This window comes from Phacochoerus africanus, chromosome 3 (assembly GCF_016906955.1).
Source record: "Phacochoerus africanus isolate WHEZ1 chromosome 3, ROS_Pafr_v1, whole genome shotgun sequence".
Taxonomy (NCBI): Eukaryota; Metazoa; Chordata; class Mammalia; order Artiodactyla; family Suidae; genus Phacochoerus; species Phacochoerus africanus.
The window spans coordinates 306,234-334,100 of NC_062546.1; the positions used below are offsets into that span (position 1 = coordinate 306,234).

At 59.9% G+C, this 27,867-nt stretch overlaps 3 protein-coding genes across 10 annotated transcripts in view; 2 read left to right on the plus strand and 1 right to left on the minus strand.

Annotated features, from left to right (window-relative positions):
• Positions 1-10,080, minus strand: part of PRPF6 (pre-mRNA processing factor 6) — a 43,577-nt gene extending 33,497 nt beyond the window's left edge. Inside the window, exons 1-4 of the mRNA XM_047770579.1 lie at positions 9,882-10,080; positions 8,108-8,276; positions 6,097-6,215; positions 3,392-3,470 (exon numbers count right to left, since the gene is read on the minus strand). Of these exons, the coding sequence (XP_047626535.1) occupies positions 3,392-3,470; positions 6,097-6,215; positions 8,108-8,276; positions 9,882-9,952 (438 nt within the window). The 5' untranslated portion in view covers positions 9,953-10,080. The remainder of the gene's footprint in view (positions 1-3,391; positions 3,471-6,096; positions 6,216-8,107; positions 8,277-9,881) is intronic.
• Positions 10,081-11,654: 1,574 nt separating this feature from the next.
• On the plus strand, positions 11,655-16,113 carry SAMD10 (sterile alpha motif domain containing 10). The gene is made up of 5 exons (XM_047770582.1): positions 11,655-11,808; positions 13,635-13,816; positions 13,894-14,065; positions 14,467-14,607; positions 14,773-16,113. Exons 1-5 carry the CDS (start codon positions 11,718-11,720, stop codon positions 14,793-14,795), a joined length of 609 nt encoding a protein of 202 aa, XP_047626538.1. The 5' UTR covers positions 11,655-11,717; the 3' UTR covers positions 14,796-16,113.
• A 2,169-nt stretch (positions 16,114-18,282) lies between these two features.
• Positions 18,283-26,800, plus strand: ZNF512B (zinc finger protein 512B). Of its 8 annotated transcripts, none has more exons than XM_047770584.1 (18): positions 18,478-18,649; positions 19,503-19,960; positions 20,259-20,384; positions 20,671-20,813; positions 21,082-21,210; positions 21,328-21,986; positions 22,093-22,319; positions 22,430-22,501; positions 22,600-22,779; positions 22,909-23,033; positions 23,106-23,198; positions 23,422-23,520; positions 23,609-23,779; positions 23,959-24,153; positions 24,321-24,422; positions 24,719-24,781; positions 25,244-25,342; positions 25,749-26,800. In XM_047770584.1, the coding sequence occupies exons 2-18, from the start codon at positions 19,897-19,899 to the stop codon at positions 25,998-26,000; spliced, it is 2,799 nt and encodes a 932-aa protein (XP_047626540.1). In that variant the 5' UTR covers positions 18,478-18,649; positions 19,503-19,896; the 3' UTR covers positions 26,001-26,800. The 8 variants fall into 8 exon arrangements, with proteins under 8 accessions (XP_047626546.1, XP_047626547.1, XP_047626540.1 ...); XM_047770585.1 differs by lacking the exon at positions 18,478-18,649 and having other exon boundaries at positions 18,669-19,960; positions 25,749-26,018; positions 26,443-26,800; XM_047770590.1 differs by lacking the exons at positions 18,478-18,649; positions 19,503-19,960 and adding an exon at positions 18,283-18,339.
• Positions 26,801-27,867: the final 1,067 nt, after the last annotated feature.

A 27,867-nucleotide genomic window follows, 5' to 3' on the forward strand; every position in this document is an offset into this window, starting at 1 on the left:
ATCCCGCGTTGCTGTGGCTCTGGCGTAGGCCGGTGGCTACAGCTCCGATTAGACCCCTAGCCTGGGAACCTCCATATGCCGCGGGAGCGGCCCAAGAAATAGCAACAACAACAACAACAACAACAACAAAAAAAAAAGACAAAAGACAAAAAAAAAAAACCTACAAAGAGGAACCTATCCCCACCCTCCCTAAACTATTCCAAAATGCTGAAGAAGGCACACTCCCGAAGACATTCTATGATGCCACCATCACCCTAATTCTAAAACCAAAGATACCACCAAAAAAGACAACGATCGGCCATTATCTTTGATGAATATAGACGCAAAAATTCTCAGCAAAATTGTAGCCAACCAAATCCAACAACATATCAAAAAGCTCATACACCACAACCAGGTGGCATTCATCCCAGGTTCACAAGGATGGTTCAACATATGCCAATCAATCAATGTCATCCACCACATTAACAAAAGAAAAGTCAAAAACCACACGAGCATCTCACTAGATGCAGAAAAAGCACACGACGGGTCCAACATCCCTTCATGATAAAAACTCTCACCAAAGTGGGTATAGAGGGAACACACCTTAACACAATCAAAGCCATTTACGACAAACCCACAGCAAATATAACACTCAATGGAGACAAGCTGAAAGTCTTTCTCCAATGGAGAAAGCTGAAACAATGGAGACAAGCTGAAAGTCTTTCCACTCAAATCTGGAACAAGACAAGGACGTCCTCTGTCACCACTGCTCTTCAACATGGTCCTGGAAGTCCTGGCCACAGCCCTCAGACAAACCAAAGAAATAAAAAGCAACCAGATAGGAAGAGAAGAGGTAAAACTGTCACTGTGTGCAGATGACATGATACTATATACAGAAAGCCCTAAGGACTCAACCCCAAAACTACCTGAACTGATCAACAGATTCAGCAAAGTAGTAGGATGTAAGATTAACATTCAGAAATCAGTCACATTTCTGTATACTAACAATGAAGTAGTAGAAAAGGAATAAAAAAATGCAATACCTTTTAAAATTGCACCCCAAAAAATCAAATGCCTGGGAATACACCTGACCAGGGAGGTAAAGGACTTATATGCTGAGAACTGTAAAACATTAATCAAGAAAATTAAAGAAGATGTAAAGAAAGGGAAAGATACTCCATGCTTCTGGGCTGGAAAAATTAATATCGTAAAAATGGCCATACTACCCAAAGCAATCTACAGATTCAATGCAATCCCTATCAAATTACCCATGACATTTTTCACAGAACTAGAACAAACAATCCAAAAATTTATATGGAAGCACAAAAGACCCAGAATTGCCAAAGCAATCCCGAGGAACAAAAACCAAGCAGGAGGCATCACTCTCCCAGACTTCAGGCGACATTACAAAGCCACAGTCATCAAGACAGTGTGGTACTGGTACCAAAACAGACATGCAGGAGTTCCCGTCATGGCGCAGTGGTTAACGAATCCGACTAGGAACCATGAGGTTGCGGGTTCGGTCCCTGCCCTTGCTCAGTGGGTTAAGGATCCGGCGTTGCCGTGCGCTGTGGTGTAGGTTGCAGATGCGGCTCGGATCCCGCGCTGCTGTGGCTCTGGCGTAGGCTGGTGGCTACAGCTCTGATTCGACCCCTAGCCTGGGAACCTCCGTATGCCGTGGGAGCGGCCCAAGAAATAGCAACAACAACAACAGCAACAATAACAACAACAACAACAAAAAACAGACATGCAGACCAATGGAACAGAACAGAGAACCCAGAAAGAAACCCAGACACCTACGGTCAATTAATCTTGGACAAAGGAGGCAAAAACATAAAATGGGAAAAAGGCAGTCTTTTCAGCAAGAATTGCTGGGAAATCTGAACAGCTGCATGCAAATCAATGAAACTAGAACACACCCTCACACCACGCACGAAAACAAAGTCAAAATGGCTTAAAGACTTAAATATAAGACAAGACACCTTCAAACTCCTGGAAGAGAACACAGGCAAAACACTCTCTGACATCAACCTTATTATGAATGTTTTCTCAGGTCAGTCTCCCAAAGCAACAGAAATAAGAGCAAAAATAAACCGATGGGACCTAATCAAACTGACAAGCTTTTGCACAGCAAAGGCAACCAAAAAGAAAACAAAAAGACAACTTACGAAATGGGAGAAAATAGCTTCAAAGGATGCAACGGACAAGGGCTTAATCTCTAGAATATACAAGCAACTTGTACAACTCAACAGCAAAAAAGCCAACCACCCAATGGAAAAGTGGGCAAAAGACCTGAAGAGACATTTCTCCAAGGAAGATGTACAGAAGGCCAACAAGAACAGGAAAAAATGCTCAACATCACTGATTATTAGAGAAATGCAAATCAAAACTGCCATGAGGTACCACCTCACACCAGTCAGAATGGCCGTGATTAATAAGTCCACAAATAATAAACACTGGAGAGAGTGTAGAGAAAAGGGAACCCTCCTGCACTGTTGGTGGGAATGTAAGCTGGTACAAACACTATGGAGATACCTTAGAAATCTATACACAGAGCTACCATATGACCCAGTAGTCCCACTCTTGGGCCTATATCTGGAAAAAAAAACTTTCCTTAAAAAAGACGCATGCACCTGTATGTTGATTGCAGCACAATTCACAATAGCCAAGACATGGAAACAACCCAAACGTCCATCAACAGACGATTGGATTAGGAAGATGTGGTGGATATATACACAATGGAATATGACTCAGACATAAAAAAGAACAAAATAATGCCAGTTGCAGCAACTTGGATGGAACTAGAGACTCTCATACTGAGTGAAATCAGTCAGAAAGACAGGAGTTCCCGTCGTGGCGCAGTGGTTCACGAATCCGACTAGGAACCATGAGGTTGTGGGTTCGGTCCCTGCCCTTGCTCAGTGGGTTAATGATCCAGCGTTGCTGTGAGCTGTGGTGTAGGTTGCAGACATGGCTCGGATCCCGCGCTGCTGTGGCTCTGGCATAGGCCGGCAGGCTACAGCTCCGATTCGACCCCTAGCCTGGGAACCTCCATATGCCGCGAGAGCAGCCCAAGAAATGGCAAAAAAAAAAATAAAATAATAAAATAAAATAAAAAATAAAGTTACACACACACACAAAAAAAAAAACCAAAAAACTAAAATAAAACAAAGTTACAAATAAACTCAGCCCTTTGTTCCACCTTTTGTAGTGAGGAGAGCGGAGGCTTGTTACATACACACACACACACACACACACACACACACACACACATATTAAACACGCTGGAGCAGGGGCCTTCTTCCACCCACTGAATTAAACAAAGGGCAGAGGCAGCAAAATCTCATCAACTCCGCCTGAGCCTCGGTTCTCGGGAAGGGCATCAGGAACAGCGTGCCACCCGACTGCTCACTTTGAGATCTGAGAACTGCTGCTGGATTTTGGGCCGCTCCATACGGTATTTCTCAATTTCTTCTTTCTCCCTTTGCTCCCTAGGAAATAAAACGTGTGTGCACACATTAGAAATACTGCATGTCCGTTCTGAAACAAAGGCCTTTTATTATACTTCTTGATCAAACCACCAAAAAACGGAATAGTTCCACACACTCAGCAGCTAAATCAAATCTATTTTAAGGCAACAGCGGACACATTCACAAATTAACTCAATTCCCTACCAGGTGAAAACATGCAGAAACCACTAAAATAAAAGCAAATTTTGTCTTATTCCAATAAATACTTGCATTTGAATACAAGCATATTTACTGCTTTAAAATTATACAAAATTCCAAAGGCAGGGCCATCCTATGAAGACTCAACTCAGAAGCAAGTCTGAAGCACTGTCCTAGTTGCCCATCCAACTCTCTACTCAATTTACCTAACGCTCCTCAAAGGAGAGCTCCCTTCTAACGAACAAGAAGCCTGGCTGCTCCGACTGCCACAACCGACAGGTCTGTGACTTGGGGCCAGGCCACATGTGGATACAAAGAGCCATGGGAAATGGTGACTAAGTAAACCAGTGCGATGTCCGCCCAGGAGCCAAGGTTCCAGCACTGAGCTCAGACAGGACTCCGACTGTGTGGCGACAAATGATGCGCCTGGAAAGGACAAACACCCTCCACGGGCTGGAGGTGGCCTGTCATCATGGCTCCTGATGGGGCGAGACACACACAGACGCACCTGTCGGGTTTTCTGGCAAAAGACAGTCCACCTGATTTTAATCAAGCCTCTGGGAGTTCCCTTGTGGCCCAGTGGGTTAAGGATCCAACAATGACACTACTGTGGCACAGGTTTGATTCCTGGCCTGGGAACATCCATATGCCGAGAACGAGGCCATAAAAAAAGTTAATTAAATAAATAAATATTTTTAAAAAATCAAGCCTCAGGATCCAATTTCCATTCCACCAAGCAGTGCTAAAAGCATGACAGTACAAAGGCACCCTGAGGAGACAGGCAGCCATTCTGGGGGATGGGGTGCAGTTGGGGGGGTGGGGTGGCTAGGAGACATGCCCATGAGGGGTCCTAGTTGTGTCCTGGCTTAGAAAAGAAAGCTCGGAAGTTCCCGTCGTGGCTCAGCGGTAACGAACCCAACTAGTACCCATGAGGACATGGGTTCAATCCCTGTCCTTGCTCAGTGGGTTAAGTATCTGACATTGCTGTGGCTGTGGTGTAGGCCGGCAGCTACAGCTCCGATTCAACCCTTAGCCTGGAAACTTCCATATGCCACAGGTACGGCCCCCCCCCCCAAAAAAAAGCTGCTCTATGATGCTGTGGGGACAAGCAGGGAAAAGTGGATGCGGACTGGCTACCAGGTAACAAGACATATTGCTCAGTGCTGGGGCCCCACAAAGACCACATGCAGGTGCAGATGAGGCAGACGTGCGAACTGTAAACAGTGTAGAGACTACGTGGCAGCAGGGGCATGTGTGCCACACTACTCTTCCTGTCTTTCTGTGTTTGCATTGTGACCAGTTTTCAGAAGCCAACCACTTTCTTTGGCGTTTTTTTGGTTTTGTTTTGTTTTTGTTTGTTTTTCCTTAAGTCTCTTGTCTTTCTAGGGCCGCACCCATGGCATATGGAGGTTCCCAGGCTAGGGGTCTAATCAGAGCTGTAGCTGCCGGCCTACACCACAGCCACAGCGACGCCAGATCTGAGCCTCGTCTTCAACCTACACCACAGCCCGCGGCAACGCCAGATCCTTAACCCACTGAGCGAGGCCAGAGATCGAACCCGCAACCTCATGGTTCCCAGTCGGATTCATTTCCACTGCACCATGATGGGAACTCCATAAGCCAACCACTTTCTTAAAACCAGTTAATACAGCAATTCTCTACAAGTATCCATGTCATTCAGGATTCCGGTTTGTTTTTTGGCCACGGGATGTGCAAGTTCCCAGGCCAGGGATCAAACCTGTGCCACAACAGTTGGCAATGCCAGATCCTTAACCACCAGGCCACCAAGGAACTTCTCACTCAGGTTTTGGGGTTTTTTCCTTTTTTTTTTTTCCTTCAAGTTTTCTAAATGAACGAATTCCAGAAAATTGGAATCAAATCATCTTTAATATGCAAAACCACACTTAATTACCATATACACACACACAAGTTCCTACACATCAACTCAATAACATGCTTTTGAAAAACTCCCCCTGGAGTTCCGACCATGGCTCGGCAGAAAACGAATCTGACTGGAATCCACGAGTACTCAGGTTCAATCCCTTGGCCTCACTCAGTGGGTTAAGGATCTGGCGTTGCCAGGAGCTGTGGTGTAGGTCACAGATGCGGTTCAGATGTGATGTTGCTGCGGCTGTGGTGTAGGCCAGCGGCTACAGCTCCAATTAGACCCCTAGCCTGGGAACCTCCATGTGCCGCAGTGCAGCCCTAGAAAAGGCAAAAAGACAAAAAAAAAGAAATAAACCAAAACAGAACTTTCTTTGTGGGGCGGGGCGGGGGGCGGGGGGGCCTGCGCCAACAGCATGTGGAAGTTCCAAGGCCAGGGATCCAACTGGAGCTGCTGCTGTGACAGTGCTAGATCCTGAGCCAGCTGCCCCGTACGAGAACTCCCAGAACACAGTTGTTCTAAGAAGCTGGCTAACACAGTACGGAGAGCAATCGCTTGTCTTACCTCCTCTCCTTCCTTCTTTCATCCATCCTCTTGTCCAGAGCTGCGTAGATGGCATCGGCTTCCTCGTCGTCTTTCTCGTAGGGCCCGCTGGAGAAGAGACTCCCAGCGTAGCCATTAAACTGGAGCCAAACAACATAACTTAGACCATCAGTCTTCCCTCCAACACAACCCCCACCAGCAGAAACACCACAGCCAGCTGCGAAAAGTCTGCTGAACAGGTTTTGTCAACCAGTTGAACCCCAGCTGGAGGTAACCAAAGAGCTGCTGAGCAGTCTTCAAAAGGGTCAAGGGCATGAAAGAAGAGCATCTGCACCAATCAGAGGAGAGGAAGGACACAGCTAAACGCAGTGTGGGCCCTGGCCTGGGTCCTGGGCCAGGAGAAGGACAGAGGCAGAAAACCCATGGGATTCAAGTAAGAGCTACAGGTGAGTTAAGAGTGCCGAGTCAACATTCACTTCCTGATTTCAGCAACAGCACTAGGGTCGTGAGAAGAGGCTTGTGAAGAGTAGACAGAAATCCTCCATTTAATTTTTAAAGTTCTCTGCAAGTTTAAAATTATTTCTGAGTTCCCGTCGTGACTACAGTGGAAGTGAATCTGACTGGCATCCATGAGGACACAGGTTTGATCTCTAGCCTCGATCAGTGGGCTAAGGATCCAGTGTTGCCATGGGCCATGGTGTAGGTCCCAGACGTGGCTCGGATCTGGCGTTGCTGTGGCTGTGGTGAAGGCCGGCAGCTACAGCTCTGATTCCACTCTTAGCCTGGGAACCTCCATATGCCGCAGGTGCGGCCCAAAAGACCAAAAAAAAAAAAATTTTTTTTTTCAGAATTGAACTTCTTTTTTCTTTTTTGGCCACACAACAGCATATGGAGCTTCCAGGCCAGGGATCAGATCCAAGCCATAGCTGGATCCCAGAGCTGTGTCCCAGCTCTCCCAAAATGCCACCTATCCTGTCGCATCATAGCAGGAACTCCCAGAACTGAATTTTTAAAATCTTTCCCTCTAAAGAAAAATGCCATCTGTTACAACACATCTGTAGAAAACTTCCATTGACCAAACATCAATTAACCAAGAGAATGAGCACTAAAGCCAAAGAAAGCAAGGATTACCACCAATTCCACTTAAAATTTTCATCATTAAAGATCAGCCAAGGAGTCCCCACTGTGGCACAGTGAGTTAAGAATCCTCTCACTCACAACTTAGAATAGATTTACAAGGAGAGCCCGCTGAATAGCATTGAGAACTATGTCTAGATACTCATGTTGCAACAGAAGAAAGGCTGGGGGAAAAATGTAATTGTAATGTATACATGTAAGGATAACCTGACCCCCTTGCTGTACAGTGGGAAAATAAAAAAAAAAAAAAAAAAAAAAGAATCCTCTCACTGCAGCTGCTCGGGTTTTGAACAAGTGCATGTTTGATCCCCTGCCCCACACAGTGAGTTAAAAGAGCTGCAGCTGGCTGGGATTCAATCCCTGGCCCAGAAACTTCCATATGCAGTGGGCCACTAAAAAAAAAAAGAGGAATTCCCATCGTGGCGCAGCGGAAACGAATCTGACTAGGAACCATGAGGTTGCGGGTTTGATCCCTGGCCTTGCTCAGTGGGTTAAGGATCTGGCGTTGCCGTGAGCTGTGGTGTAGGTTGCAGACACGGCTCGGATCCCGCGTTGCTGTGGCTGTGGTGCAGGCTGGCGGCTACGGCTCCAATTAGACCCCTAGCCTGGGAAGCTCCATATGCCGTGGGTGTGGCCCTAAAAAGGACAGAAGAGACCAAAAAAAGAAAAAGAAAAGAGACCAGCCAAGACAACACGCCAGTGTAACAACTCTAACACTTGCAAAGGCATCAAGGGCACAGTTCTTTGCATTTTTCACATGCCCCTCACTGCTGGCACTATCCCAGAGTAGCTGACATAAGAGCACCCGCCACCCCAAGCCGCCCATCACAGATGCCAAGAGCACACTGCTTAAGCCGGCGGCCCTCCCGGACACTGGCCAGGGAGCCCCAGTCACCTCGTCATAGTTGGTGTCATTCAGATCCTCGTCGTCGTCATCTGCGGCCTGGCTCTTCTTCATCTGGTCCCCGACGGTCCTCTTGCCCGGGGGCGCGTGGCGGTCATCCACGGGGTCATTCGCATCCCGGGCAGGCCCGATGTCCGAGCGGGTGGTGAAGCCAGTGGCACTGCAGGAGACCCCGAGACGCCCGCTTATCTGAGCGGCCTTGTTTCTGTGCTTTTCCCTCCACAGGCGTCACCTGACGACACCTACTCTTCCAACTGCTCTGGGAAACCTCTAAAGATCCCGTGAACTCCCCACAGTGCCATGTGTGCAGGGAACCCCACACAGCCGTGCTCTCCAACGTCGCCACCGTCCGTCCGCTTCAGGAGAGGAAGCTGAGGAGGCTACCAAGGCTCTCTCCTGCCACCCCCGTTCTCCGGGAGAGGGCTTCGCCAGGGCACCGGCCTCCCATTCCCAACACCTGCTAGGCATCTCCCTCTCCCACTCCACCCGGGCCTTCCAACGCAGCTCGGCCCGGGCAGAGCTCCCCTTCCGCGCCGGCCCTGCAGCGGCGGCTCTGGGCTGTTTCGGCGGGTGGTGGCGGTGCCGTCCCAGGCACCATGGCATTGGCTCGGCCTCCCTCTCCCTCCCACCCGTCTCCAAGCTCTACAGGGTCTCCCCCCAAAACCCATGCTCCTGAGACCATGACTCCCATCCCATCTCGTTAGGAAGCAAGCTACCCCCCTGCACGGAGCGTCCCTAGCTTCAACACAGCTCCGACCGCAGCCTCTACGCAGCAAGGCTCTCATTCAGATTTGAAGGAGGAAACGAAAGCTTTACAGACAAGCAAAAGCTAAGAGAATTCAGCACCACTAAACCAGCTTTACAACGAATACTAAAGGAACCTCTCTAGGTAGAAGGAGACCATGACCAGAAACAAAACTATGACGAGTGACGGGGCTCACCGGCAAAGACAAACACGTAAGAAAGGGAGAAGGTCAGCCACACACACACATGCCACCAAAACCAGAAATCGGGAGCAGAGGAGGGTACAAAGGCAGGATGCTGGGATGCACTGGCAATGAAGAGACCAACAGCTTACAACAACCCTGTGTATACAAAGACTCCTATATCAAAACTTCACGGTAACTGCAAACCAAAAATCTACAAGAGATACACACAGAAATAAGAAAAAGCAACCCCAAAACAACACTGAAGACAGTCATCAAACCACAAAAGAAGATAATAACTGCTCAATTCCTCAGCAATAAACGGCCGTCATCCGACCTAGGGGACCCAGTCACAAGCCTCACAGATGCCACCCCTGCCCGCGGAGAGCTGAGTCTGAACAGGCAGTACTGTGACCACCGACACCGCAGCGGAAGAACGAGCAACCCTGAGCGGCCACACAGAGGACCCCGGCCGGACGGTGGGGGAATCAACCCCGGCAGGGGTTGGGGGGGGGCGATGCCTGGCCTGGGGGGTAGTAGCCACGGTGCTCAACTACAAGCACTGCACACCCGCAAGACGGCGTTACCACCCGCCTCTCAGCACAAACACCGGGCTCAGAGCGCCCCGGTGTCCCGTCTCCTGGGGAGGCAGCCTCGCTCGGGTCTGTCCGAACCCAGGACGCCGTTCTTCCCACAAAGACCAGGCCAACCCTGCGCCACCGCTGCTCTCGTCCTCCCCGCCCCGACCCGCCGCCTCACTGAGACGTGTGGGCAGTCGGGACGCGACCACGGTCCCGCCCGGGGCTCCACCCCAGCGCGCGGCCCGCCCCAGGCCTCACCCCCGGCCCAGCCCGGGCACGTAGCCGAGAGGAGCGGGCATGCCCAAGAACGGCTTCTTCTTCTTGTTCATCGCGGCTGTGACGCCGACGGCCGGGAAGGGAAAGGACGGAGGCTGCGGCCGGAGGCCAAAGACGACAGACGACCGAGGCGCCGCCACAGGAAGAGCTCGCGGGCCCGCGTCACCCGCGCCCCGGAAGCAGAGCGCGCGAACCGACAGATCCCCGCCCACCTCGGCGGCCCCGACCGGAAGTTCCCTAAAGGCGACTTCCGCTCGCTTCCGGCGGCTCCTGGACTCGGCCAAGAGACCGAGACGCGACAGGCGCATGCGTGGGGGGCGCCTGCTCTTGTAGCTGCGGGCGGGCGGGCGGTGTCACCCTCGATTAGCCCTCGATTAGCAGTCTGCACACGGAGGAACCTCAAAACTGAGCAGGGGAGGCCCTGCTAACTGCGTGTACTCGATGCATTTCCGATACCTGCCTAAATGGGCAGGACCTATGGGTCCCCCGCCTCCCGGATCCGCCCTCCCTGGCCCCCCCCCCCCCCCACCGCCCAGTCGCCCTGGCCCCGGGGCAGGGCCTAACCCAGCTCCGGGGGCTGCACACCCAGCCAGTTGTGTAGAGCTTATGCAGAGTGTATGTGTTGTGATCGCGGGTCCCCGGGTGCAGATTGCTTCCCTGGCTCTCCGCGCTCAGATTTCTGTACAGGCCCCACCCCCACCATACCCTGAACATTCAGGTGCTTCTGGTGAGGGTGGGAGCCCAGATCCTAGAGAGCTAATTGATGAGCATAAATAAATGCACCAGGACAAGTTAGTATGCGGGCATGAGTGGTCACAGCATATGGGTGAATTCCGTGTGTCTGTGGGCACAGGTGCAAGTCAAGCCACCTGTGCTCATATTTTAGGTGAATATGCATGACCGTCCTTGGCATACATGTCTGTGTGTCCATGTGCACGTTTGCTGAGGTGGCTGTGGGACATCCTCTGGCCCCCACATTCACCTGGGGAGAGCCCTCAGGCTCTAGGCAAAGCAAGCAAAAAGCTGGCCACATGTTTAGCCTTCTGCTGGACCAGGCAGCCCCCAGCCCACCCTAACCTTTCTCACTGGGGTCCTGGAGCAAACATAGCTCTCCTGCCTGCTGCAGCCTTCTCAGAGTTTCTCCCTCCTCCTTGCCCCCAGCCGAATCCCTTTCAGCACCACGCCCTGGACACTGAGTCAGATTCTGGGTCTCCAGAGGGGAGGGGAGAGACCCTGCTGTCCTTCAGAAGTTTGCGGTGTTGTGGGGAACAAGAAAGGGTCGAACTGACTTCTCTGGGGAAACGAGTGCCCGTTGGACAGGGAGACCACTGGAGAGGTCTGGAGATGACGTGAATAAAGGAATAAGTAAACTGACATAGGAGAATGGGTTAGGTCTGGCCCTTGACCTGGCCCCCAGTGGACAGAAGCTCCCCGGAGCAGGTACACTACCCTCTCCCCTCCACACACGCACTCTTATGTCCCTGACTCAGATGCTCCTGCAGACCTCTGGATCTTCTGCCGGTGCACAGAGTCCCTTGTCCTTGCACGCCCAGGTGCGCACTGCCGGCCCGTGCCCTGGCAGGCACCGTTCGCGTACGCAGATCCGCGCGCCGCCGACACACCTCCGAGTTCCCGGAGCGCGCCCGGCTCTCAGGGCTCAGCGGCAGGTGCCTCGCCGCGCAGACTCGCCGGGCGCGGGGACCGGCTCGGGCGCGGGGCCGGTTGGGGCGGGGCGGCGGCGCGCGTTCCCCGCCGGCCACACGGGCCGCCCTGCGCCCGGCGAGGGGCGTGTGCACAGGCGGGGGACCCGCGGGCCCCATGTTCACAGAGCTGAGGACCAAGCTGAGCCCCCCGCGAGGCCGCTCCGGGGCTGTGCGCGCCGGCTTCGGGGAGCGCCGCGATGTGGACGGTGAGCGGGCTGGACCCGGGCGCGGGAGTATCGGGGTCTGGGGGCTCGAGGACCGAGAGGGACAGGGGCGAGTCCTGGCGGACTCCGAATGGCAGCCGCACTCAGAGTGATGGGCGCGCCCTGGCCGAACAGGGTCTCGGGTGTCTTTGTCCTGTGCCGGGGCGGGGGTGGGGTGGGGGCGGGCAGTCAGGCCTTGGGAATCAGCGCGCCTTGGTTTGGGAGAGGTGACCCGCTCGGGCTCCTGTCCCCAGGCGAGTAGCACCCCTGTGATCACCTTCTCCTTTGCGCGGAGAAAACCTTCCCCAGCCCCAGCAGTGGGGCCGAGAGGTGGCCGAGACCACAGCGGGACTCAGGCGCCCCCTCCCCATTTTCCTACTGGAAATCTGACATTGGGGCTAGAAGGCGGGACGCACCGATGGACGGACGAAGAGCCCTCCCCCGGCGCGGACAGGAAATGGGCGGGGCCAAACTGGCCCGGGACAGGTGGCAGAGGCCTCCCACTAGTCCTACCGCCCCTGGCCGGCCGGCGCAGCGAGGCCCAGCGACCCGAAGCCCTGGGACCCCTGCAGGCCCCTGTTCCCTGGGAAGTGCCAGTCTTCCCCCACAGTAGTTACTGCAAGGCACCTCCAGCGGCCACACCCTCTCTCTGACCCCAGGCCTCAAGTTTAGAGTCGCCTGAGGCCACTGATACCAGAAAGTTGCAAGAATGGGGAGGAAGGGGGGTAGCGGGGGTGGGGGGTGGGGGGGGAAATAGTAAGACGTGGGTTTCCCCGCATTAATGAGACCTCCTGGGCACATCACCAAACCCTCCCCTTCCTGGGGGTGAGAGGTTGTGTCCACAGCAGGGAAGGTCTCCCTACAGCTGCGGGGGTGGGTCCAGGGCCCTGGCCTGGGAACCTGATTCTGCCTGCTGAGTCAGGGCCTGGCGCCGCTATAACTTGGGGGCAAGGTTGGGTCCTGCTTCCTGTCTCTCCCCAGGGCCCTCTTGACGTGTGGATGTCACAGAGAATCTTGATCCATCCATTCATTCATCCACCGTGTTTCTGGGCACCTCCCGTTTACCTGGAGCCATGCCAAGGGAGGGCCCCATCCAGGGGTCTGCCCTCCGCTGACTCATGTCAGCACCAGCACAGAAATGATGGCAAAACTGAAACGCAATGAGTGGGGTGAAGCTAGGGTAGGAAGGGAAAGCACAAATTGGCCCCTGAGCCCCTGAGCCCACAGCTGCAGCTGGCATGCTTGTGCTGAGCAGCCCGTGCCCTCGCGACCCTGCCACACACAGGAGCTGCCTGGCTACCAGGGGCCTGTGGGAGGGGAGGGAGCAAGAACCTTGTCAGCTTGCCAGGGTTCAGGCTTCTTGTCCGTGCGTCACCTCGCTGGCTGTGACAGCGGCCAGGCCTCAAACGCTAGGTATGGCGACAGAAACCAGGTGCCTTCGCTGCCAAGAGTGGATCTCCCGGGGGCTGGGGCCGGGGTTTCCTCACAGGCAAGTCCATGTGTGCCCTGGTTGGATGAGGCTGTGCCATCCAGCCCAAGGCAAGGAGGAGGCCAGGGCCACCTCGGGATAGCCTCGGCTGCTGAGTGCTGGGCTCCCCGGCAGGCACATCACTCTAATTACCCAGGGGAAGGTGTGTCCAGTTCTGCAGTGCTGGGTTGGAGTCCTCGAGTCAGCTCTTACCCACTGGAGCTCTCTGCGGGCTTGGGCAAGTGTGCCCCGCCCCACCCCCCCCAGTGACGGCAAGATGGGCTGGCGGGAAGCTGGCTCACAGGGAAAGGCACCTCGGGCCCTGCCCGGACTGCCCTGACCAGGCAGCCCTGCTCTGCAGCTGCAGCCCACTTCAGCTTCTGCCGGACCCTCCTGGAGCACACGGTGTCAGCCGAGAGCATCCCCTGCCACCTGCCCCGGACACCAGGCACCAGCCTCACGTGGCACGATTCCCGTAGCCAGAGGGCAGCCAGTGGCCGGCCGGTCAAGCTCCTACAGCAGCCTGGCACAGAGGCCCCTCAGGTACCAACCCACTCCACCCGCCCCGCCCCGCCCCCGCCTCACCCCCTCACTCCACCAGCGCCCCCTTCTCCCCACAGGGCCGGCTGTACTCTGACCACTACGGCCTCTACCACACCAGTCCCTCCCTGGGTGGCCTGACGAGGCCTGTGGTCCTATGGAGTCAGCAGGACGTCTGCAAGTGGCTCAAGAAGCACTGTCCCCACAACTACCTCGTCTACGTGGAGGCCTTCTCCCAGCACGCCATCACCGGTGCCACGGGGGGACTGCGGGGGCTGCGGTGGAGGGAGGGGCGCAGGGGTCCCTGAAGGCCCCCTCCCTGCTCCCTTCTGCCTCCTCTCCACGTCAACCCGTCTTCCTGGTCTCTGTCTCTCTGCAGAGTCTCTCCCAGTGTCTGTGTCTGTTTTCATCTGGCTTTGCTCTGCCCAGTCCATCCGTCTCTGTCCTTCCTTTGCCCCCTCCCTCTCTCCCTGTTTCTCAGAATCTCTGCAGCTGGCTGTCTCTCCCCATCCAAACCCTCGCTTCCTCTCTATCTCCCTCTCTTTCTGTCTGTCTCTCCCTGTCCCTGCCCCTTCATGCTCTCTGATTTTGCTTTTGCTTTTGAAGCCCCTCAGATGGCGAGCACAGCTCACCCCTCTCTCCCTCCCTCCCAGGCCGGGCGCTGCTGCGGCTGAATGCAGAGAAGTTACAACGGATGGGGCTGGCGCAGGAGGCGCAGCGGCAGGAGGTGCTGCAGCAGGTGCTGCGCCTGCAGGTGCGCGAGGAGGGGCGGAGCCTGCAGCTGCTCAGCCAAGGTCAGTGGGAAGAGCCAGGAGTGCCCGTGGGGCTTGGAAAGGCCAGGGGTGGGTGGGTTGATCTCGGGAGGGAGGCCATGGGGCCCCAGTAAGGGCCATCCTGTCCTCAGGGCAGAGTGGATGATGCCAGAGGCCCCCAACCCTCCTCATGCCCATCCCCCCCAGCTTCCTTCGGAAACATGTCCTAGCTGCTGCCTGAGGCTTGAACCCCAGACCTCAGCACTGTGACCGGAGCCCCTGACAAGGACGAGGCAGGGCTGGCCGCACAGCCCCTTTCGGACCCTGCAAGAGGCCCCAGGGGCCGAGCCCAGCCCAATGGACAGGTGGGACCAGGCTTGCCACCTCTGGTTATACACTCCAGGCTGTGCCTGGGATCGGGCAGGCGGGCACTGCTGTGGCCCTTCCTCCCAGGACCTGAGCCAAGGCCCACCCCCTGGTGCTGCTGGCAGCCACCTGGAGCCACTATTGGTTTGCCCTCCGCCCCCCAGGCTCCCAGGGAGTCTGCTTATTTATAGTCCCTTCACCCAGGTTGATGTTCGCCCTCCATCACCTGCAGTCGTGAGTCTTCTGGACACCCTGCCCCCTCCCAGGCCAGAGGTCTGCCCCAGCCCTGTTTGCCTGCTCCCCCAGCACCCCTAGGGCTGCCTACACAGGTGGGGTGAACTGCCAGGCTCCCTGTGGCATGTCTCTGCCCAGACAATGGTCATTGGTATTGGCCCACCGGGCACCGTGCCAAGTGCTTTCACTCATTTTTGAAACCCTCACCACGCCCCCGTCTGTTCACGGGCACTGGGACACGCGCCCAAGACCTGACTGGCACAACGAGGACCCCACACCCAGCACTCAGCACCGGGCTCAGGCTCAGCCCCGTCCTGGCCTCAAGTTTAGGGATGTCTCTCACCTCCCAGGGTCATGGAGACCCCCATCTCGGCTTGGCCATGGCCGGGCATTCCCAGTGCCCCTTTCCGAGGAAAACCCGGACGCACACGGAACTGTGCCGACGGCTGCACCTTCCACTCGGTGGGCCAGAGGGCCCTGGGTTTGGGACTGGTGCTGCCCGGCAGAGGGACAGCTAGGATGGTGCCGGCAGCCCCGTGCTCTTGCTCCTCTGCCCGTCGTGCACTCCCCTAGGGGACTCTGAAAATCACAAGGAGCAGGGATGGCGGCGAGAGGCTGAATCCCCAGCCCCTGCTCTGTGTCCTGAGCTGGCCTCAGGATGGGAGGCTGGTTGTTGCAGGTCCCATATGGAATTTGAACTGGCCTGGTGCCCCTTGTCCCGTGTGTCCCCTGTGGAAGCCCCTCATCCTGCCTGGCTGTCTTGAGTATCCCTGGCCGCTTCATGCCATCATGACGTCACCCTTTCCAAGGAGCCGTTCCATCTCTCTCCCTTTCCCTCCTGGTCTTGCCCCCCCCCAACCCTGCTGTGCTCCTGTCTCGTCTTCCTTGTTTTGCGCTAACTTTTTTATATTCTGACAAAAGGCCAGAAATAAACTTGGTTCTCAAGTGCCCTAAGTGTGGTGTCTGGCTCTGGCCAAGCAGGCACGTGGGCTTGGCCAGAGCCTTTGGAGGGGCCCTGGGTCTGGAACGGGGTGGGGTGCCAGGACCAGCTGCCTCCTCTAGCCCAGGCCACCAGAGGGCAGCAGTGTCCCATCCTGGGGGGTGGGGAGGCGTTTACCTGCCCCAGACCAACGGGGGGAGGGGGGGGCGGCAGCAGAGACCAAAATGAGCTCAGCCCCGGGGCCGGGCTCAGACACAGGGACACAGGTGTGTTAGGTTCCTGGGCCTGCGGAAATAAATCACCACCACTGGGAGGGCCCCATACAATTCTCCAGGCCACTAGTCTGCGCTCCAGCAGGGCAGCAAGCCCTCAGGGCGCAGGGGAGACCACTTCCTGGCTTCTCTCAGCTTCCGGTGTCCACCCTGGGGACTCCTGGGTTCCTGGATGCACCGCTTTATCCTGGATTCTGGGGTCATGTCACCTTCTGTCTGTGTCAAATCTCCCTCCTACAAGGACACTTGTCACTGGTCTTAGGGCCGCCTGGATGATCGCTTCATCTCAAGATCTTTAACTTTATTATATCTGTGAAACCCTTATTCCAGATAAGGTCCCACTCACAGGTTCCGGGGATTGGAAGTGGCTATCTTTTGGGTCCCCTTTCAGCCCCCCTTCAGAAACACACGTCACAGCACACGCCCTGACACACACACCTCCATAGCAAGCAGACACACAAATACGAACACAGAGGCATAAACTGGCAGCTACAGTCTGGCACTAACACACAGAGACACAGTGACCCCAGCGTCCGGACCCACAACACAGAATCCCAGCATCGCATAACCTCCTAACACGGGGAAGACACCAGGCCCAGTGTACCCCCTACACAACACAGACATCACACCCTGCCCTGACACGCAGACGCGCTGCGGCCTGGACACACATTCACCAAGAGCCAAACACCCCGCCACGCCCTCTGTGCAGTCACCTGGACATGAACATACAACAGGCATCTTTTTCTTCTAGTACAGGACAGAGATGTGCCCTGACACCTCTATGGCCAAACAGGACACTGCTTGACACACATGAGCAGAGGGACACACACCTACCAACAGGTGTGGACACATTCCACGTAGACATGCAGACTTGCACGAGGAAAGCTGGCGAGCCTGGGTGCGCCTCAGTCGCACACACCAGCCCCCTGCCTGAAATCCTGCATCTCGGCACCAGGGCAGGCACAGGCTCTGACTTCCAAGGGAAAGACTAACCCCCCTGCAGAGGGCACCCCGCCTCTGCCCCCGTGAGAGGCAAGCGTCCCTCCCCGTGAGGTGAGGAGGACCCCAAATCTTCCCATGAGCGGTGTAGGAGGAGCTGCTCCGGTGTGGACAGAGCACGTGGGAAGGGCCCCAGGGAAGGAGGTGCACCTCGTGCCTCTGTTTCCCAACTAGCACCCCTTCCCTGCTCGGCTCATTGCCCAGTCCTGGTGAGGCTGGTGCCCCCACCCCCACCCCCACCCCCAGACCCAATACTTCTGGGGCACAAAGGAGCAAGGCACTGGCCGCTGACCAGGACCACCCTCCCCCCAAAGTAGACAGAGGCTGATCCAAAGGGCAGGAATCCCAACAAAGCCCCTGGCCTCCAGCTGCCCAGGCCCTGCCAGGACCCAAGCGAGTTCGTGAGGGTGGCCACAGGCAGACGTGGTCACAGGGCTGGCTGGAAAAGAGGCAGCGCGCATAGGCTCCTGGGCCCGGTGGCCAGGAGTTCAAGGTCCGGGGAGACCTTGGCCTCCGACGGCCACACCTTCGCAAGGCCAGGTCCTGCAGACACCCCGTCGTCGCTTCAATCCACGCGCGCCGGGCGTGGGGCAGTACCCGGACCCCTGCCGAGCCCCGGCCGACCCCACCGCCTGAACACCGCCTCCCGGCCCGCAGCGGCAGCCCCGGCCCCTTCGCGCCGGCGGCCCGGCGGACGCAGGCGGCCGCCGGCGCGCGGCCGGCCGGATGGGCCCCCTCCCCCGACCCGGCTCCCCGTCGCGGAGCGGCGGCAGGAATACCGCGAGAGTTCGCCCCCTCCCCCCCACAGTAAAACTGTCAAAGGTGGGAGGGGCGGGAGCGCGCATGTGCGCAGCGCGGCGCGCAGCCTGCGCCGCCCGGACCCCGCGCCCCGCGCCCCGGCCCGGCCCCGGCCCCGGCCCCGGCCCCCGCCCCCGCCCGGCTCCGGCCCGCTGGGCGCCGCAGGTAAGCGCCCGGCCGCGCCCCCGGCCGCGCCCCCCGGGCAGGCTCGCGTGGGCCGCGCCCCCGACCCTGACCCCGCGCGCAAGTCGAGGATCCGGGCCCTGCGTCCCGTCCCCGCGCGCCCGCCCCCGCCGCGCCCGGACCCCTGCGCCGCGCCCCGCGCCCGGCGTCGGCGCCGCGTCCCTGCCTCCTCCTTCTCCAGAAAAAGTCGCCATTTTGGTTCAGTGCCTTTGGGCACCCCCCCACCCCAAGGCGTCCGCGATCCGCGGCCCTTCCCGGGCCAGGCCGGGCCCGCACCCGCCGCAGGTGACAGGTGGGTGGCGAGGCCAGCCTCCAAGTGTGCGTCCCCAGGTCAGCCTCATCCGTGCGCCCGGGCCTGGGCCGGGGTCCCGGGCTGAGCGGCGTTGGCCGAGGTCCCGCCGCCAGCGTCGCCAGCGGTCAGCGCGTGGCACTCCAACCCCCCTCCCCGCGAGTGTCCCACCTTTGCGACCCTGCTGGGCCCTCCGGGAGGGCGGAAGCCCTTTCTCCTCCTGGTGCGCGAGTCACAGGCCCTGGGTGGAAGGAGGGAGTCTGCCCCCGAGGCCCGCACTCTCCGCGGCCCCCAATTCCGAATCCTCCACCCAGGCTGGGGGAACGCTGGAAAGGTGGCTCTCAGCAGCCCCCACTCCTCCTGCCCCTGGGGTCATCGCGGGGCGTGGGTAACTGAGGATGACTGTCTCCTCGAGTGTCAGGGGGAGGACTTCCAGAGAAGTTTGCTCAGAGCACTCTAGACGCACACCTCCCCCAGACCCAGGCTCCAGGCATCCCGGACACCAGGGGCAGTGACTGTGCTGACCTCTGACCTCAGTCGGCCAAGCCAGTCTCTGGACCGCCGAGGCATGGCAGCTCCTTCCCTTCCCTTTATAAATTAGTTTGAAACCACCACGGGAGGGATCCCCTGCCCACACAACCCCCTGAACCCGGAGGGGCTCCCCGCGTGAGGGGGGGCCCCCAGCAGAACAGGCCCACAGAGGCCCGGCCTCGGGCAGCAGGATGTTTCCTGTGGTCTCTGACGTGGTGCTGGTGGACCTGTAGGTTGGTGATAGGGTCTTGGGGGTGGAGGTGATGAGGTCAGCTAGGCGAAGGGTGGCCGAGGAACCCAGCCTGAGGTATCCTTCTGGTTGCAGGGGCCCCAACTGGAAAGAAGGCCAAGAAGAGGATCAGGTGGGAGGGCTCAGCTGGCACAGGGGCCAGAACCAGGAGCTGCAGGGTCCTTGGCCACCCCCCCCCCCCCGCCCCCGGAGAGGGTGTGTGTTGCAGCTGGGGAGTGGCCAGGCTTGGCCATCTTTCCTCCGTGTCCTGGGAGAAGGATGCAAGGGCACCCGCCCGGTCCCATCGCATGGCCTTGGGTCTGGGTGGGGCTGCAGGGGAAGGTGTTCCCAGGTGCCCAGCCAGCACAGCCTGTGAGCCAGCAGCCACACTGGTGTCCTAATTGGCCCCCCGAGGGGTGCCGCTAGCCTCCCTCCTCGGGGCGCCCCCGCCCCTTCCTGGGGCCGCCGCCAGCCAAGCACCAGGTAGGAGATGCATGACTCTCCGCACTCTCTGGGATCGTGTGTCTGGAGACAGAGGGAGCCCCCCAGAGCCGGTGAGGGTCTCAGGAGAGGGTCACATTCTTCCAAGCCAATGGGGTCTCCTGGGTTATCTGGCGAGACAGTGAGTCGCCTCCGGGTGGGGCTGTGGGAGAAGGTGTTCCCAGGTGCTCCCCTAAACCAGAAGCCTCCCCCACCCATCACCTGCTTTCCCTTGCAGCCCCAAGCACAGGCGGGCACGCTCCCCTTCCTTGGGCCAGGTGGGCCTGCCTGTGGGTGGGGCTCGAGGGCAGCCCATTTCTCGTCCTAAATTGGGCCTGGTGGGCCTCACCAGTGGGTGCACTTGCTTTGCAGAGATGACCGACCCCTTTTGTGTTGGAGGAGGCCGCCGACTCCCAGGGTCCAGCAAGAGTGGACCTGGGAAGGATGGCGGCCGGAACGAGGTCCGACTTCCCATGCTTCATGACCCACCGAAGCTGGGTAAGAGGAGTCAGCCTAAGGTCCGCTCGCCTGGTCACGTGCAGCCAGTGCTGGGTGTGGGCCTCACTGGGCATCCAGCTCCTGAGTGCCTGCCTGGGCTCCTGAGCGGATTCCCAGGGCAGGGGCAGCCCGGAGCCCTGCATTCTCACCCTAGCCTGACCACAGGCTCCTGCCCCCCACGCTCGGTATGGGGAAGCCAGCTCACCACCAGGCGTGGCTGGCCCTGGGTGGGAGATGAGCCCATGGGGAGCATAGCCACCAAGCCTTGGCATGTTGTCTGCTGCAGGGCTGCCAGCGGTCCGAGGTGGGCAGACAATGTCCGGCCAGGCCCCGCTCTGCTTTGACCTGGGAAGTCCAGCCGGTGATAGGACAGAAGGGAAGAAAAAGGGGCGTCCGAAAGCTGAGAACCAGGCCCTCCGAGACATTCCCGTGAGCTCCCCGAGGGCTGGGTGGGGCTCTTGCGGGGTCTGCCTGTGAGCCCATTGCCTTACCGTGCTGGCTGGTGGCTCGTCCAGTGCCACGCCTCAGCCCACGTCCCCGGCCGCTCCGTGCATCGGGGTTTCGGGGTGTTGCCTCAGGCCTAGGGGGCCATGCAGGTGGACCTAGTCCCGCAAGCCCAGGCAAGGCCCTGGGTCGGGCTGGCCGGCAGAGGCCGGGACGGCTGCAGGGTCAGCAGCCTGGCCTTTCCCACGCCCAGCTCTCCCTGATGAACCAGTGGAAGGATGAATTCAAGGCGCACTCGAGGGTGAAGTGTCCAAACTCCGGGTGCTGGCTGGAGTTCCCCAGCATCTACGGGCTCAAGTACCATTACCAGCGGTGCCAGGGGGTAAGGGGCTGTGGGCTGGGGAAGGGGAGGCCTGCGGCCCGCCCTGCCCTGGCTGTAGGCTCAGGGGGTGTCTGCGCAGGGGCTGGCGGCCCATTCCACACTTGCCCTCTCTCCCAGGGAGCCATCTCAGAGAGGCTGACCTTCCCCTGCCCCTTCTGTGAGGCCGCCTTCACCTCCAAGACGCAGCTGGAGAAGCATCGGATTTGGAATCACATGGACCGGCCCCTGCCTGCCCCCAAGCCCGGGCCAGTCAGCCGGCCCGTCACCGTCAGTCGGCCCGTGGGGGTCAGCAAGCCCATCGGAGTCAGCAAACCTGTCACTATCAGCAAGCCCATCGGCATTAGCAAGCCGGTGACAGTTAGCCGGCCTGTGCCGGTCACCAAGCCGGTGACGGTCAGCCGGCCCGTGCCGGTCACCAAGCCGGTGACGGTCAGCCGGCCCGTGCCGGTCACTAAGGCTGTGCCAGTTGCTAGGCCTGTGCCGGTCACTAAGCCTATACCGGTCACGAAGTCTGTGCCAATCGCCAAGCCAGTGACAGTCGCCAAACCGGTGCCGGTCGCCAAACCAGTGACCATTAACAAGCCGGTGCCAATGACAAAACTGGTGCCGGTTACGAAGCCGGTGCCGGTCAGCAGGCCCATTGTGGTCAGCAAGCCGGTGCCGGTCAGCAGGCCCGTCGCCATCAGCAGACACGCAGCCCCCTGCAAGATGGTGCTGCTGACCAAGTCTGAGAACAAGGCTCCTCGGGCCTCAGGGAAGAGCAGCGGGAAGAAAAGGTACGGGGGCTGCTGCCGGCTCGGGATTGGCTGTTCCTGCTGCAGCCTGGGTGGTCACAGGGCCCACAGCGGGCCCCCCTGCCCCTCACCTCGCTGCTCCCTGCAGGGCTGCGGACAGCCTGGACGCCGGCCCCATCCCGCCCAAGCAGGCGAGGCCGGAGAGCGGGGAGTACGGCCCATCCACCACGGGCCAGAGCTCGGCCTTCCAGCTGAGCACAGACCCCAGCAGCGGCTCCCTCTCTCCGGGCAGCTGGCCCTTGGGGGGCAAGGAGGCACCGAGGGCCGCAGACCCCGTGGCCCCGCCCGAGGAGGGTGCGGAGCGCACAAGGCACAGTAAGACGAGGGCGGGAGGCGGCGGCCAGGGCCGGCCAGCGGCCAGCGGGCCCACGCCTCCGATGGCTAGTGGACCCGACTTGGCCTCTGTTTTCCCTCCCCCGAGTCAGGAAGGAAACAGAAAACACCCAAGAAGTTTACGGGTGAGCAGCCGTCCATCTCAGGGACCTTTGGACTCAAAGGTGAGGCCCCGGGCCAGCCAGGCACCTGCGGGGCTGGGCATGTGCACAGATGTGCCTGCCCCTCAGCCCACACCTGCCCCGCCCACGTGTGCACATAGGCCTGGCCAAGGCAGAAGACAAATCGCGCATCCACCGGGCCAAGAAGCAGGAGGGGCCAGCCCCCGAGGACATGCGGAAGAAGGTGCCAGCCCCCACCAGTGCTGTCAGCAAGGAGGTGCCGGCCCCCATGGCCCACCCAGCCCCAGGTGGGGGCTGCCGGGTGGCGGGACACTGGCCAGGTCTTGACTGCGGGGTGGATCTTGAACCACGGGGTCAGGGGGCTGAGCGTGGACCCTGGGCTCTGTGCTTGGTGTCCAGGGCATCAGGGAGCCCCTGCCAGCCCCTGAGGTCCTGGCCCTGCCCTACAGGTGGCCCTGAGGAGCAGTGGCAACGGGCCATCCACGAACGGGGGGAGGCCGTTTGCCCCACGTGCAGCGTGGTCACCCGAAAGACCCTGGTGGGGCTCAAGAAGCACATGGAAGTCTGTCAGAAGGTAAGATCGCCCCTGGGCTTCCCGGAGGGGCGGCGCCAGGGCCAGCTCTTCATGGGTGGGCCCCTTCTGCAGCTGCAGGATGCGCTTAAGTGCCAGCATTGCCGGAAGCAGTTCAAGTCCAAGGCCGGCCTCAACTACCACACCATGGCTGAGCACAGTGCCAAGGTATGCCACTGGGCCCAGCTGCCATCCAGCCCTGACCACTGACCGCTGTCTCCTACCCCACCCGCCTGCCCTGCTCTGACCGCTGACCTTTCATTAGCACACCACTGCAGGGCTTAGTGGCGCCCAAGCCTGACCAGGGACATCTGTGGCCCCAGCCTCTGGGCAGGGGCCGGGGCCCGGGCCCTGTGGTGGTGGGGGCACTGAGGCTGGGCCTGCCCCCCAGCCCTCTGACGCCGAGGCCTCGGAGGGGAGTGAGCAGGAGGAGCGGGAACGGCTGCGGAAGGTGCTGAAGCAGATGGGGCGGCTGCGCTGCCCCCAGGAGGTCAGTGGGGTGGGCAGCGAGGGTGCGGGCACCGTGTGGGCTGGGGTGCAGCTCCTCGCCGGCCACTCACCTGCCCCTGGAACCCCAGGGCTGTGGGGCCGCCTTCTCCAGCCTCATGGGCTACCAGTACCACCAGCGACGCTGCGGGAAGCCGCCCTGCGAGGTGGAGAGCCCTTCCTTCCCCTGCACCCACTGCGGCAAGACCTACCGCTCCAAGGCTGGCCACGACTACCACGTGCGCTCGGAGCACTCGGCCCCGGTGAGCGGCCAGAGCCCAGCGCTCCTGGCCCGTGGGCACGTCCGCGTGGTGCTGCCTGCGGCGGGCGCTCTCCCTTCCTTCCCTGTGGGCCACGTGCATCGGGGGAGTGAACCGGGTTGGGCCTCTGCGTCCCCAACACATGTGGCTCCTGTTGCTCACCTGGGCCCCCTGTCCTGCAGCCTCCTGAAGAGCCCACGGACAAGGCCCCTGAGGCTGTGGACCTGTTGGGTGTCGAGAGGACCCCCAGCGGCCGCATCCGCCGCACATCGGCCCAGGTTGCCGTGTTCCACCTGCAGGAGATCGCGGAGGATGAGCTGGCTCGAGACTGGACCAAGCGGAGGATGAAGGATGACCTGGTGCCCGAGACTGCAAGGGTGAGCCCAGCCTCCCAGTGCTGAGCCTGAGGCTCCATGTGACCGGTGCCACCCACTCACTGACCCCCCCCCCCGGGGGGGGGGGCTTTCTCAGAGCCACAGGGGGTATTTGGGGTCAGCTTCCTTCCAACCCCTGAGCTCACCGTGGCGCCTGCTGCTTTCCGCAGCTCAACTACACGCGGCCAGGCCTTCCAGTGCTGAACCCCCAGCTGCTGGAGGCGTGGAAGAACGAGGTCAAGGACAGGGGCCACGTCAACTGCCCCAATGATGTGAGCTGGGGAGGCTGGCGCAGGCCTGGGGGTGCTGGGACTCAGGACAGAGGCCCAGGTGTGGCCTTGGGGGGAGCCCTTCAAGTGGCCCCTGCAGGGTCCTCAGACGGAACCCCATGGACAGAGAGGCCTTGGCCTCAGCCCTGGTGGCCCCGCCCACCCACACCTCATGAGTCCTGGGGTCAGGTTCCCCGACTTGCCCCAGACGGGCCCTGGATCCCCCGGGCTGGGGCAAGGGGTGCATACTTGTGGGGGCCCTGCCAAAGGCCTCCCCCACGGTTGCCTCCTGCCCCCAGTGCTGTGAAGCCATCTACTCCAGTGTGTCCGGCCTCAAAGCCCATCTGGCCAGCTGCAGCAAGGTCAGTCCCAGGTCCTCCCCTGTGGCAGGGCGTGTGCTTGCTGCTCCCGGCTGCCCCCGGCTGCCCCCCAGGGGTTCCCACACATTGGGTCTGTGCCCTTGCTCCTACGAGGCTGATGGCCAACCCAGCCCCTGTCAGTCAGTCCTGGGCAGTTCTGCCTCCATGTTCTCCTTGTCTCTGTTGCTACACTTGGGGCACACCCACCTGGGCTTGGGGCGGGGGCTCTCAGCAAAGGCCTCCCCTGCCCTCCCCTGCCCTCCCCTGCCCTGTGGCAGAGGCTGGGTGCCTGAAGCCCAGCTTGTGGGCATCCACCCAGATAAGCTGCAGTTGCCCCTGACTCTGTAGCCACACAGCCTCGGGGCAGGGTGGTGGGAGCTCCTGGCTGCAGCTGGGTCTCTCTGAACCTCCACCGGCCAGGGATGGTGGCCAACTTGTGTCCGCGGGACTGCCCTGTGCCTGCAGGGGGACCACCTGGTGGGGAAGTACTGCTGCCTGCTGTGTCCCAAGGAGTTCAGCTCTGAGAGTGGCGTCAAGTACCACATCCTCAAGACGCACGCAGAGGTAGGTCAGGGATGGGGCCTGGTGCGAGAGCCCCATGGAGGGGGCTGGGCGGGGGCCGGTGGGGGGGGGGGCGGCAGGGCAGGGGTGGGGTTGTTGGTTGGGCTGACGGCTCGGCTCGTGTGGCCTTCCTTTAAGCAAGTGGCTGCTGTGGAGAACCCTCCGGGTCTCTCTTCAGGGTGGGTTCCAGCTTCCTGGGGAGCATGGGTCCGCCCTGGCTCCACCCTGCCCCGCCCTCCAGTGTATCCGCCCCGCCCCAAGCTCCAGTGTCTCCGCCCCCGCCCCGCCCTCCAGTGTATCCACCCCGCCCTCCAGTGTCTCCGCCCCACCCCGCCCTCCAGTGTCTCCGCCCCACCCCGCCCTCCAGTGTCTCCGCCCCGGTGTCTCCATTGCTGCTTGTCTCTCCCAGAACTGGTTCCGTACTTCGGCAGACCCGCCCCCCAGACACAAGGGCCGGGACTCCCCGGTACCCAAGAAGGAGCGGAAGAGTCTGGCCAGCGGCGGGAAGAAGCGGGGCCGAAAGCCCAAGGATCGGCCCCCCGAGGAGTCGGCCCCCAGGACGTCCCCCCGCCGGGACGACTGGCCTCCGGGAGGCAGAGACAAGGGGGCCCGGAGCTCCACGGGCCGGAAGGTGGGAGCCGGCAAGGCACCCGAGAAGTGAGCGCTTGGAGCCTGGCAGGTGGGTGGGGCCCGTCCCCACGCGGCCCGGCCCCTCCCCCGCCCGGGTGGGGCTCCGGCACCTCCTGCCTCCTGCCCTCCGGGTCTCCACCCCGCCCCTGCCTGATCGGCTGTCCTGCGGGGCAGCCGGTCCTTTACCTTCCCTGAAGGTGGTCCTACACCACCACCACCACCCCCCCGTCCCCCGCCGCCCCCGGACCCGGGCTGCGGCGGGACACCCTGAGCTGAGGCTCCTGGGCCCGGGAGTCGGGGCAGCTGCGGAAGTGCAATAGTCCAGAGGGACCTTCCCGGGCCCACCGAGTCTGGGGCCTGGCTGGGCAGGAGGCAGGGTTGCAGCCTGGGCTTCAGTGCTTGGGCCACATGGAGCCGGCCAAGGGCCTTCTGGCCCTTGGCTGGCGAGCTCCGTGCTCTGTCTGCTTCCTCAGGCCCAAGCTCGGGGGTCCCTGGTGATCTGTGGTTCTGGGCTGGTGAGGGACCTGAGCAGCCTCACTTCTTGACCCGACACTGGAGCCCCAGCACCCCCAGCTACCTCCCAGGACAGACCCCAAGTCTGATAGCTGCCGTGCTGACCTGACAGCTCGCCCCACGCCCACCCCAGCCGTCTTCTGGTTCCTGCACTTCTCTCTACCTCTCCAGCCCCCGCCCATGCCACCCCTGCTACCCCTGCTACCCCTGCTGTGCTTGGGCCCCCATGCCACCCCTCCCTCCCCACATCCATCACAGGGGGCAGCTCTGCTCTGCCACACCCAGTAGTGCTCCCGCTGGGGGCGGGCAGGCGGGGGGGGGGGGGGGGGAGGTTCTACTTCTCCCTCTGAAGGGCTGTGGGCACAGGGCTGTGGGGCCGCATGAAGTGAGCTCCGGCCTCGGCCCCCAGCTTTGCTACTACTGCTGGCCTGGCTCCAGCAGCGCAGTGGGCAAGGGTTGGGCCAGTCTGGGTTCTGGGATCGCCTGGGGTCCACAGGCATGTGGGGCAGGGACCTGGGGTCTGGCTCTGAGTAGTGATTCCTGTGGGAAGCAGCCTTTGGTGGTCTGAGTTGGCCCTGGCCAAGCTCCCATGGGAGCCTCCTGCCCACTGTCTTACCTGCTCCTTTGTTTCTGGCCACGTGGCTTTTTGACATGAGATCCAAAGGCTGGGGCGGAGCTGGGTCAAACTCACAGCAGGTCGGCAGCAGTTCCAAGGCTCTGTCTTGACTCCCTTTGGTGCCCTGAGGTCTGTAGGTTGGGTCGGGGGAGTCCAGGCCACTCTGAGGAGGTAGCCACGTGGTTTCTGGCCTCCTGCCTGGACCCCACCTTCCCACTCTGGCGTTGCAGGGACACGGAGGGTGCCCAGAGATGCTGGGGTGGATGGAGGCTGTTTTCCACTGGGGGGTGGGGGTGGGCTGAGGGCTCGGCCTCGCCGATCCTGAATGATGTGAATTTTGATATTTGCCCGTGTGCGTGTATCTCCTGGGTGTAGTGGATGCCGGTCCTGTTGCTGTGACAAGTAACAACCTTTTTTTTATTCTGTTTTTTATACAACAACTCACAACAATCTGACACTTTGGTGCTAAGGGTTTCCTGGTGCCGACCGACAGTGGATCTGGGGGCTGGGCTGGGTCCCTCCCCTGCTCAGGGAGGCGGCGCTGACTGGGCACCTCGGCCCCAGCTCCTGTCCTCAGCCAGCCCCTGGAGGGCGGGGGGGCTCTGGTCTGGGCTCAACTCCCCTCCCCCTGCGCTGGGGAGCCGCTTCAGGAGGGCCTGGGGCTGGGGTGCCGTGCTGCCTGTCTCTGGCTTCTTCTTTCGGCCAGTGTGTTCTGACCCAGGGCAGTTCTGGCCTGATGTCCTAGGGAGGGGGTGTGGAGGCTGGATTC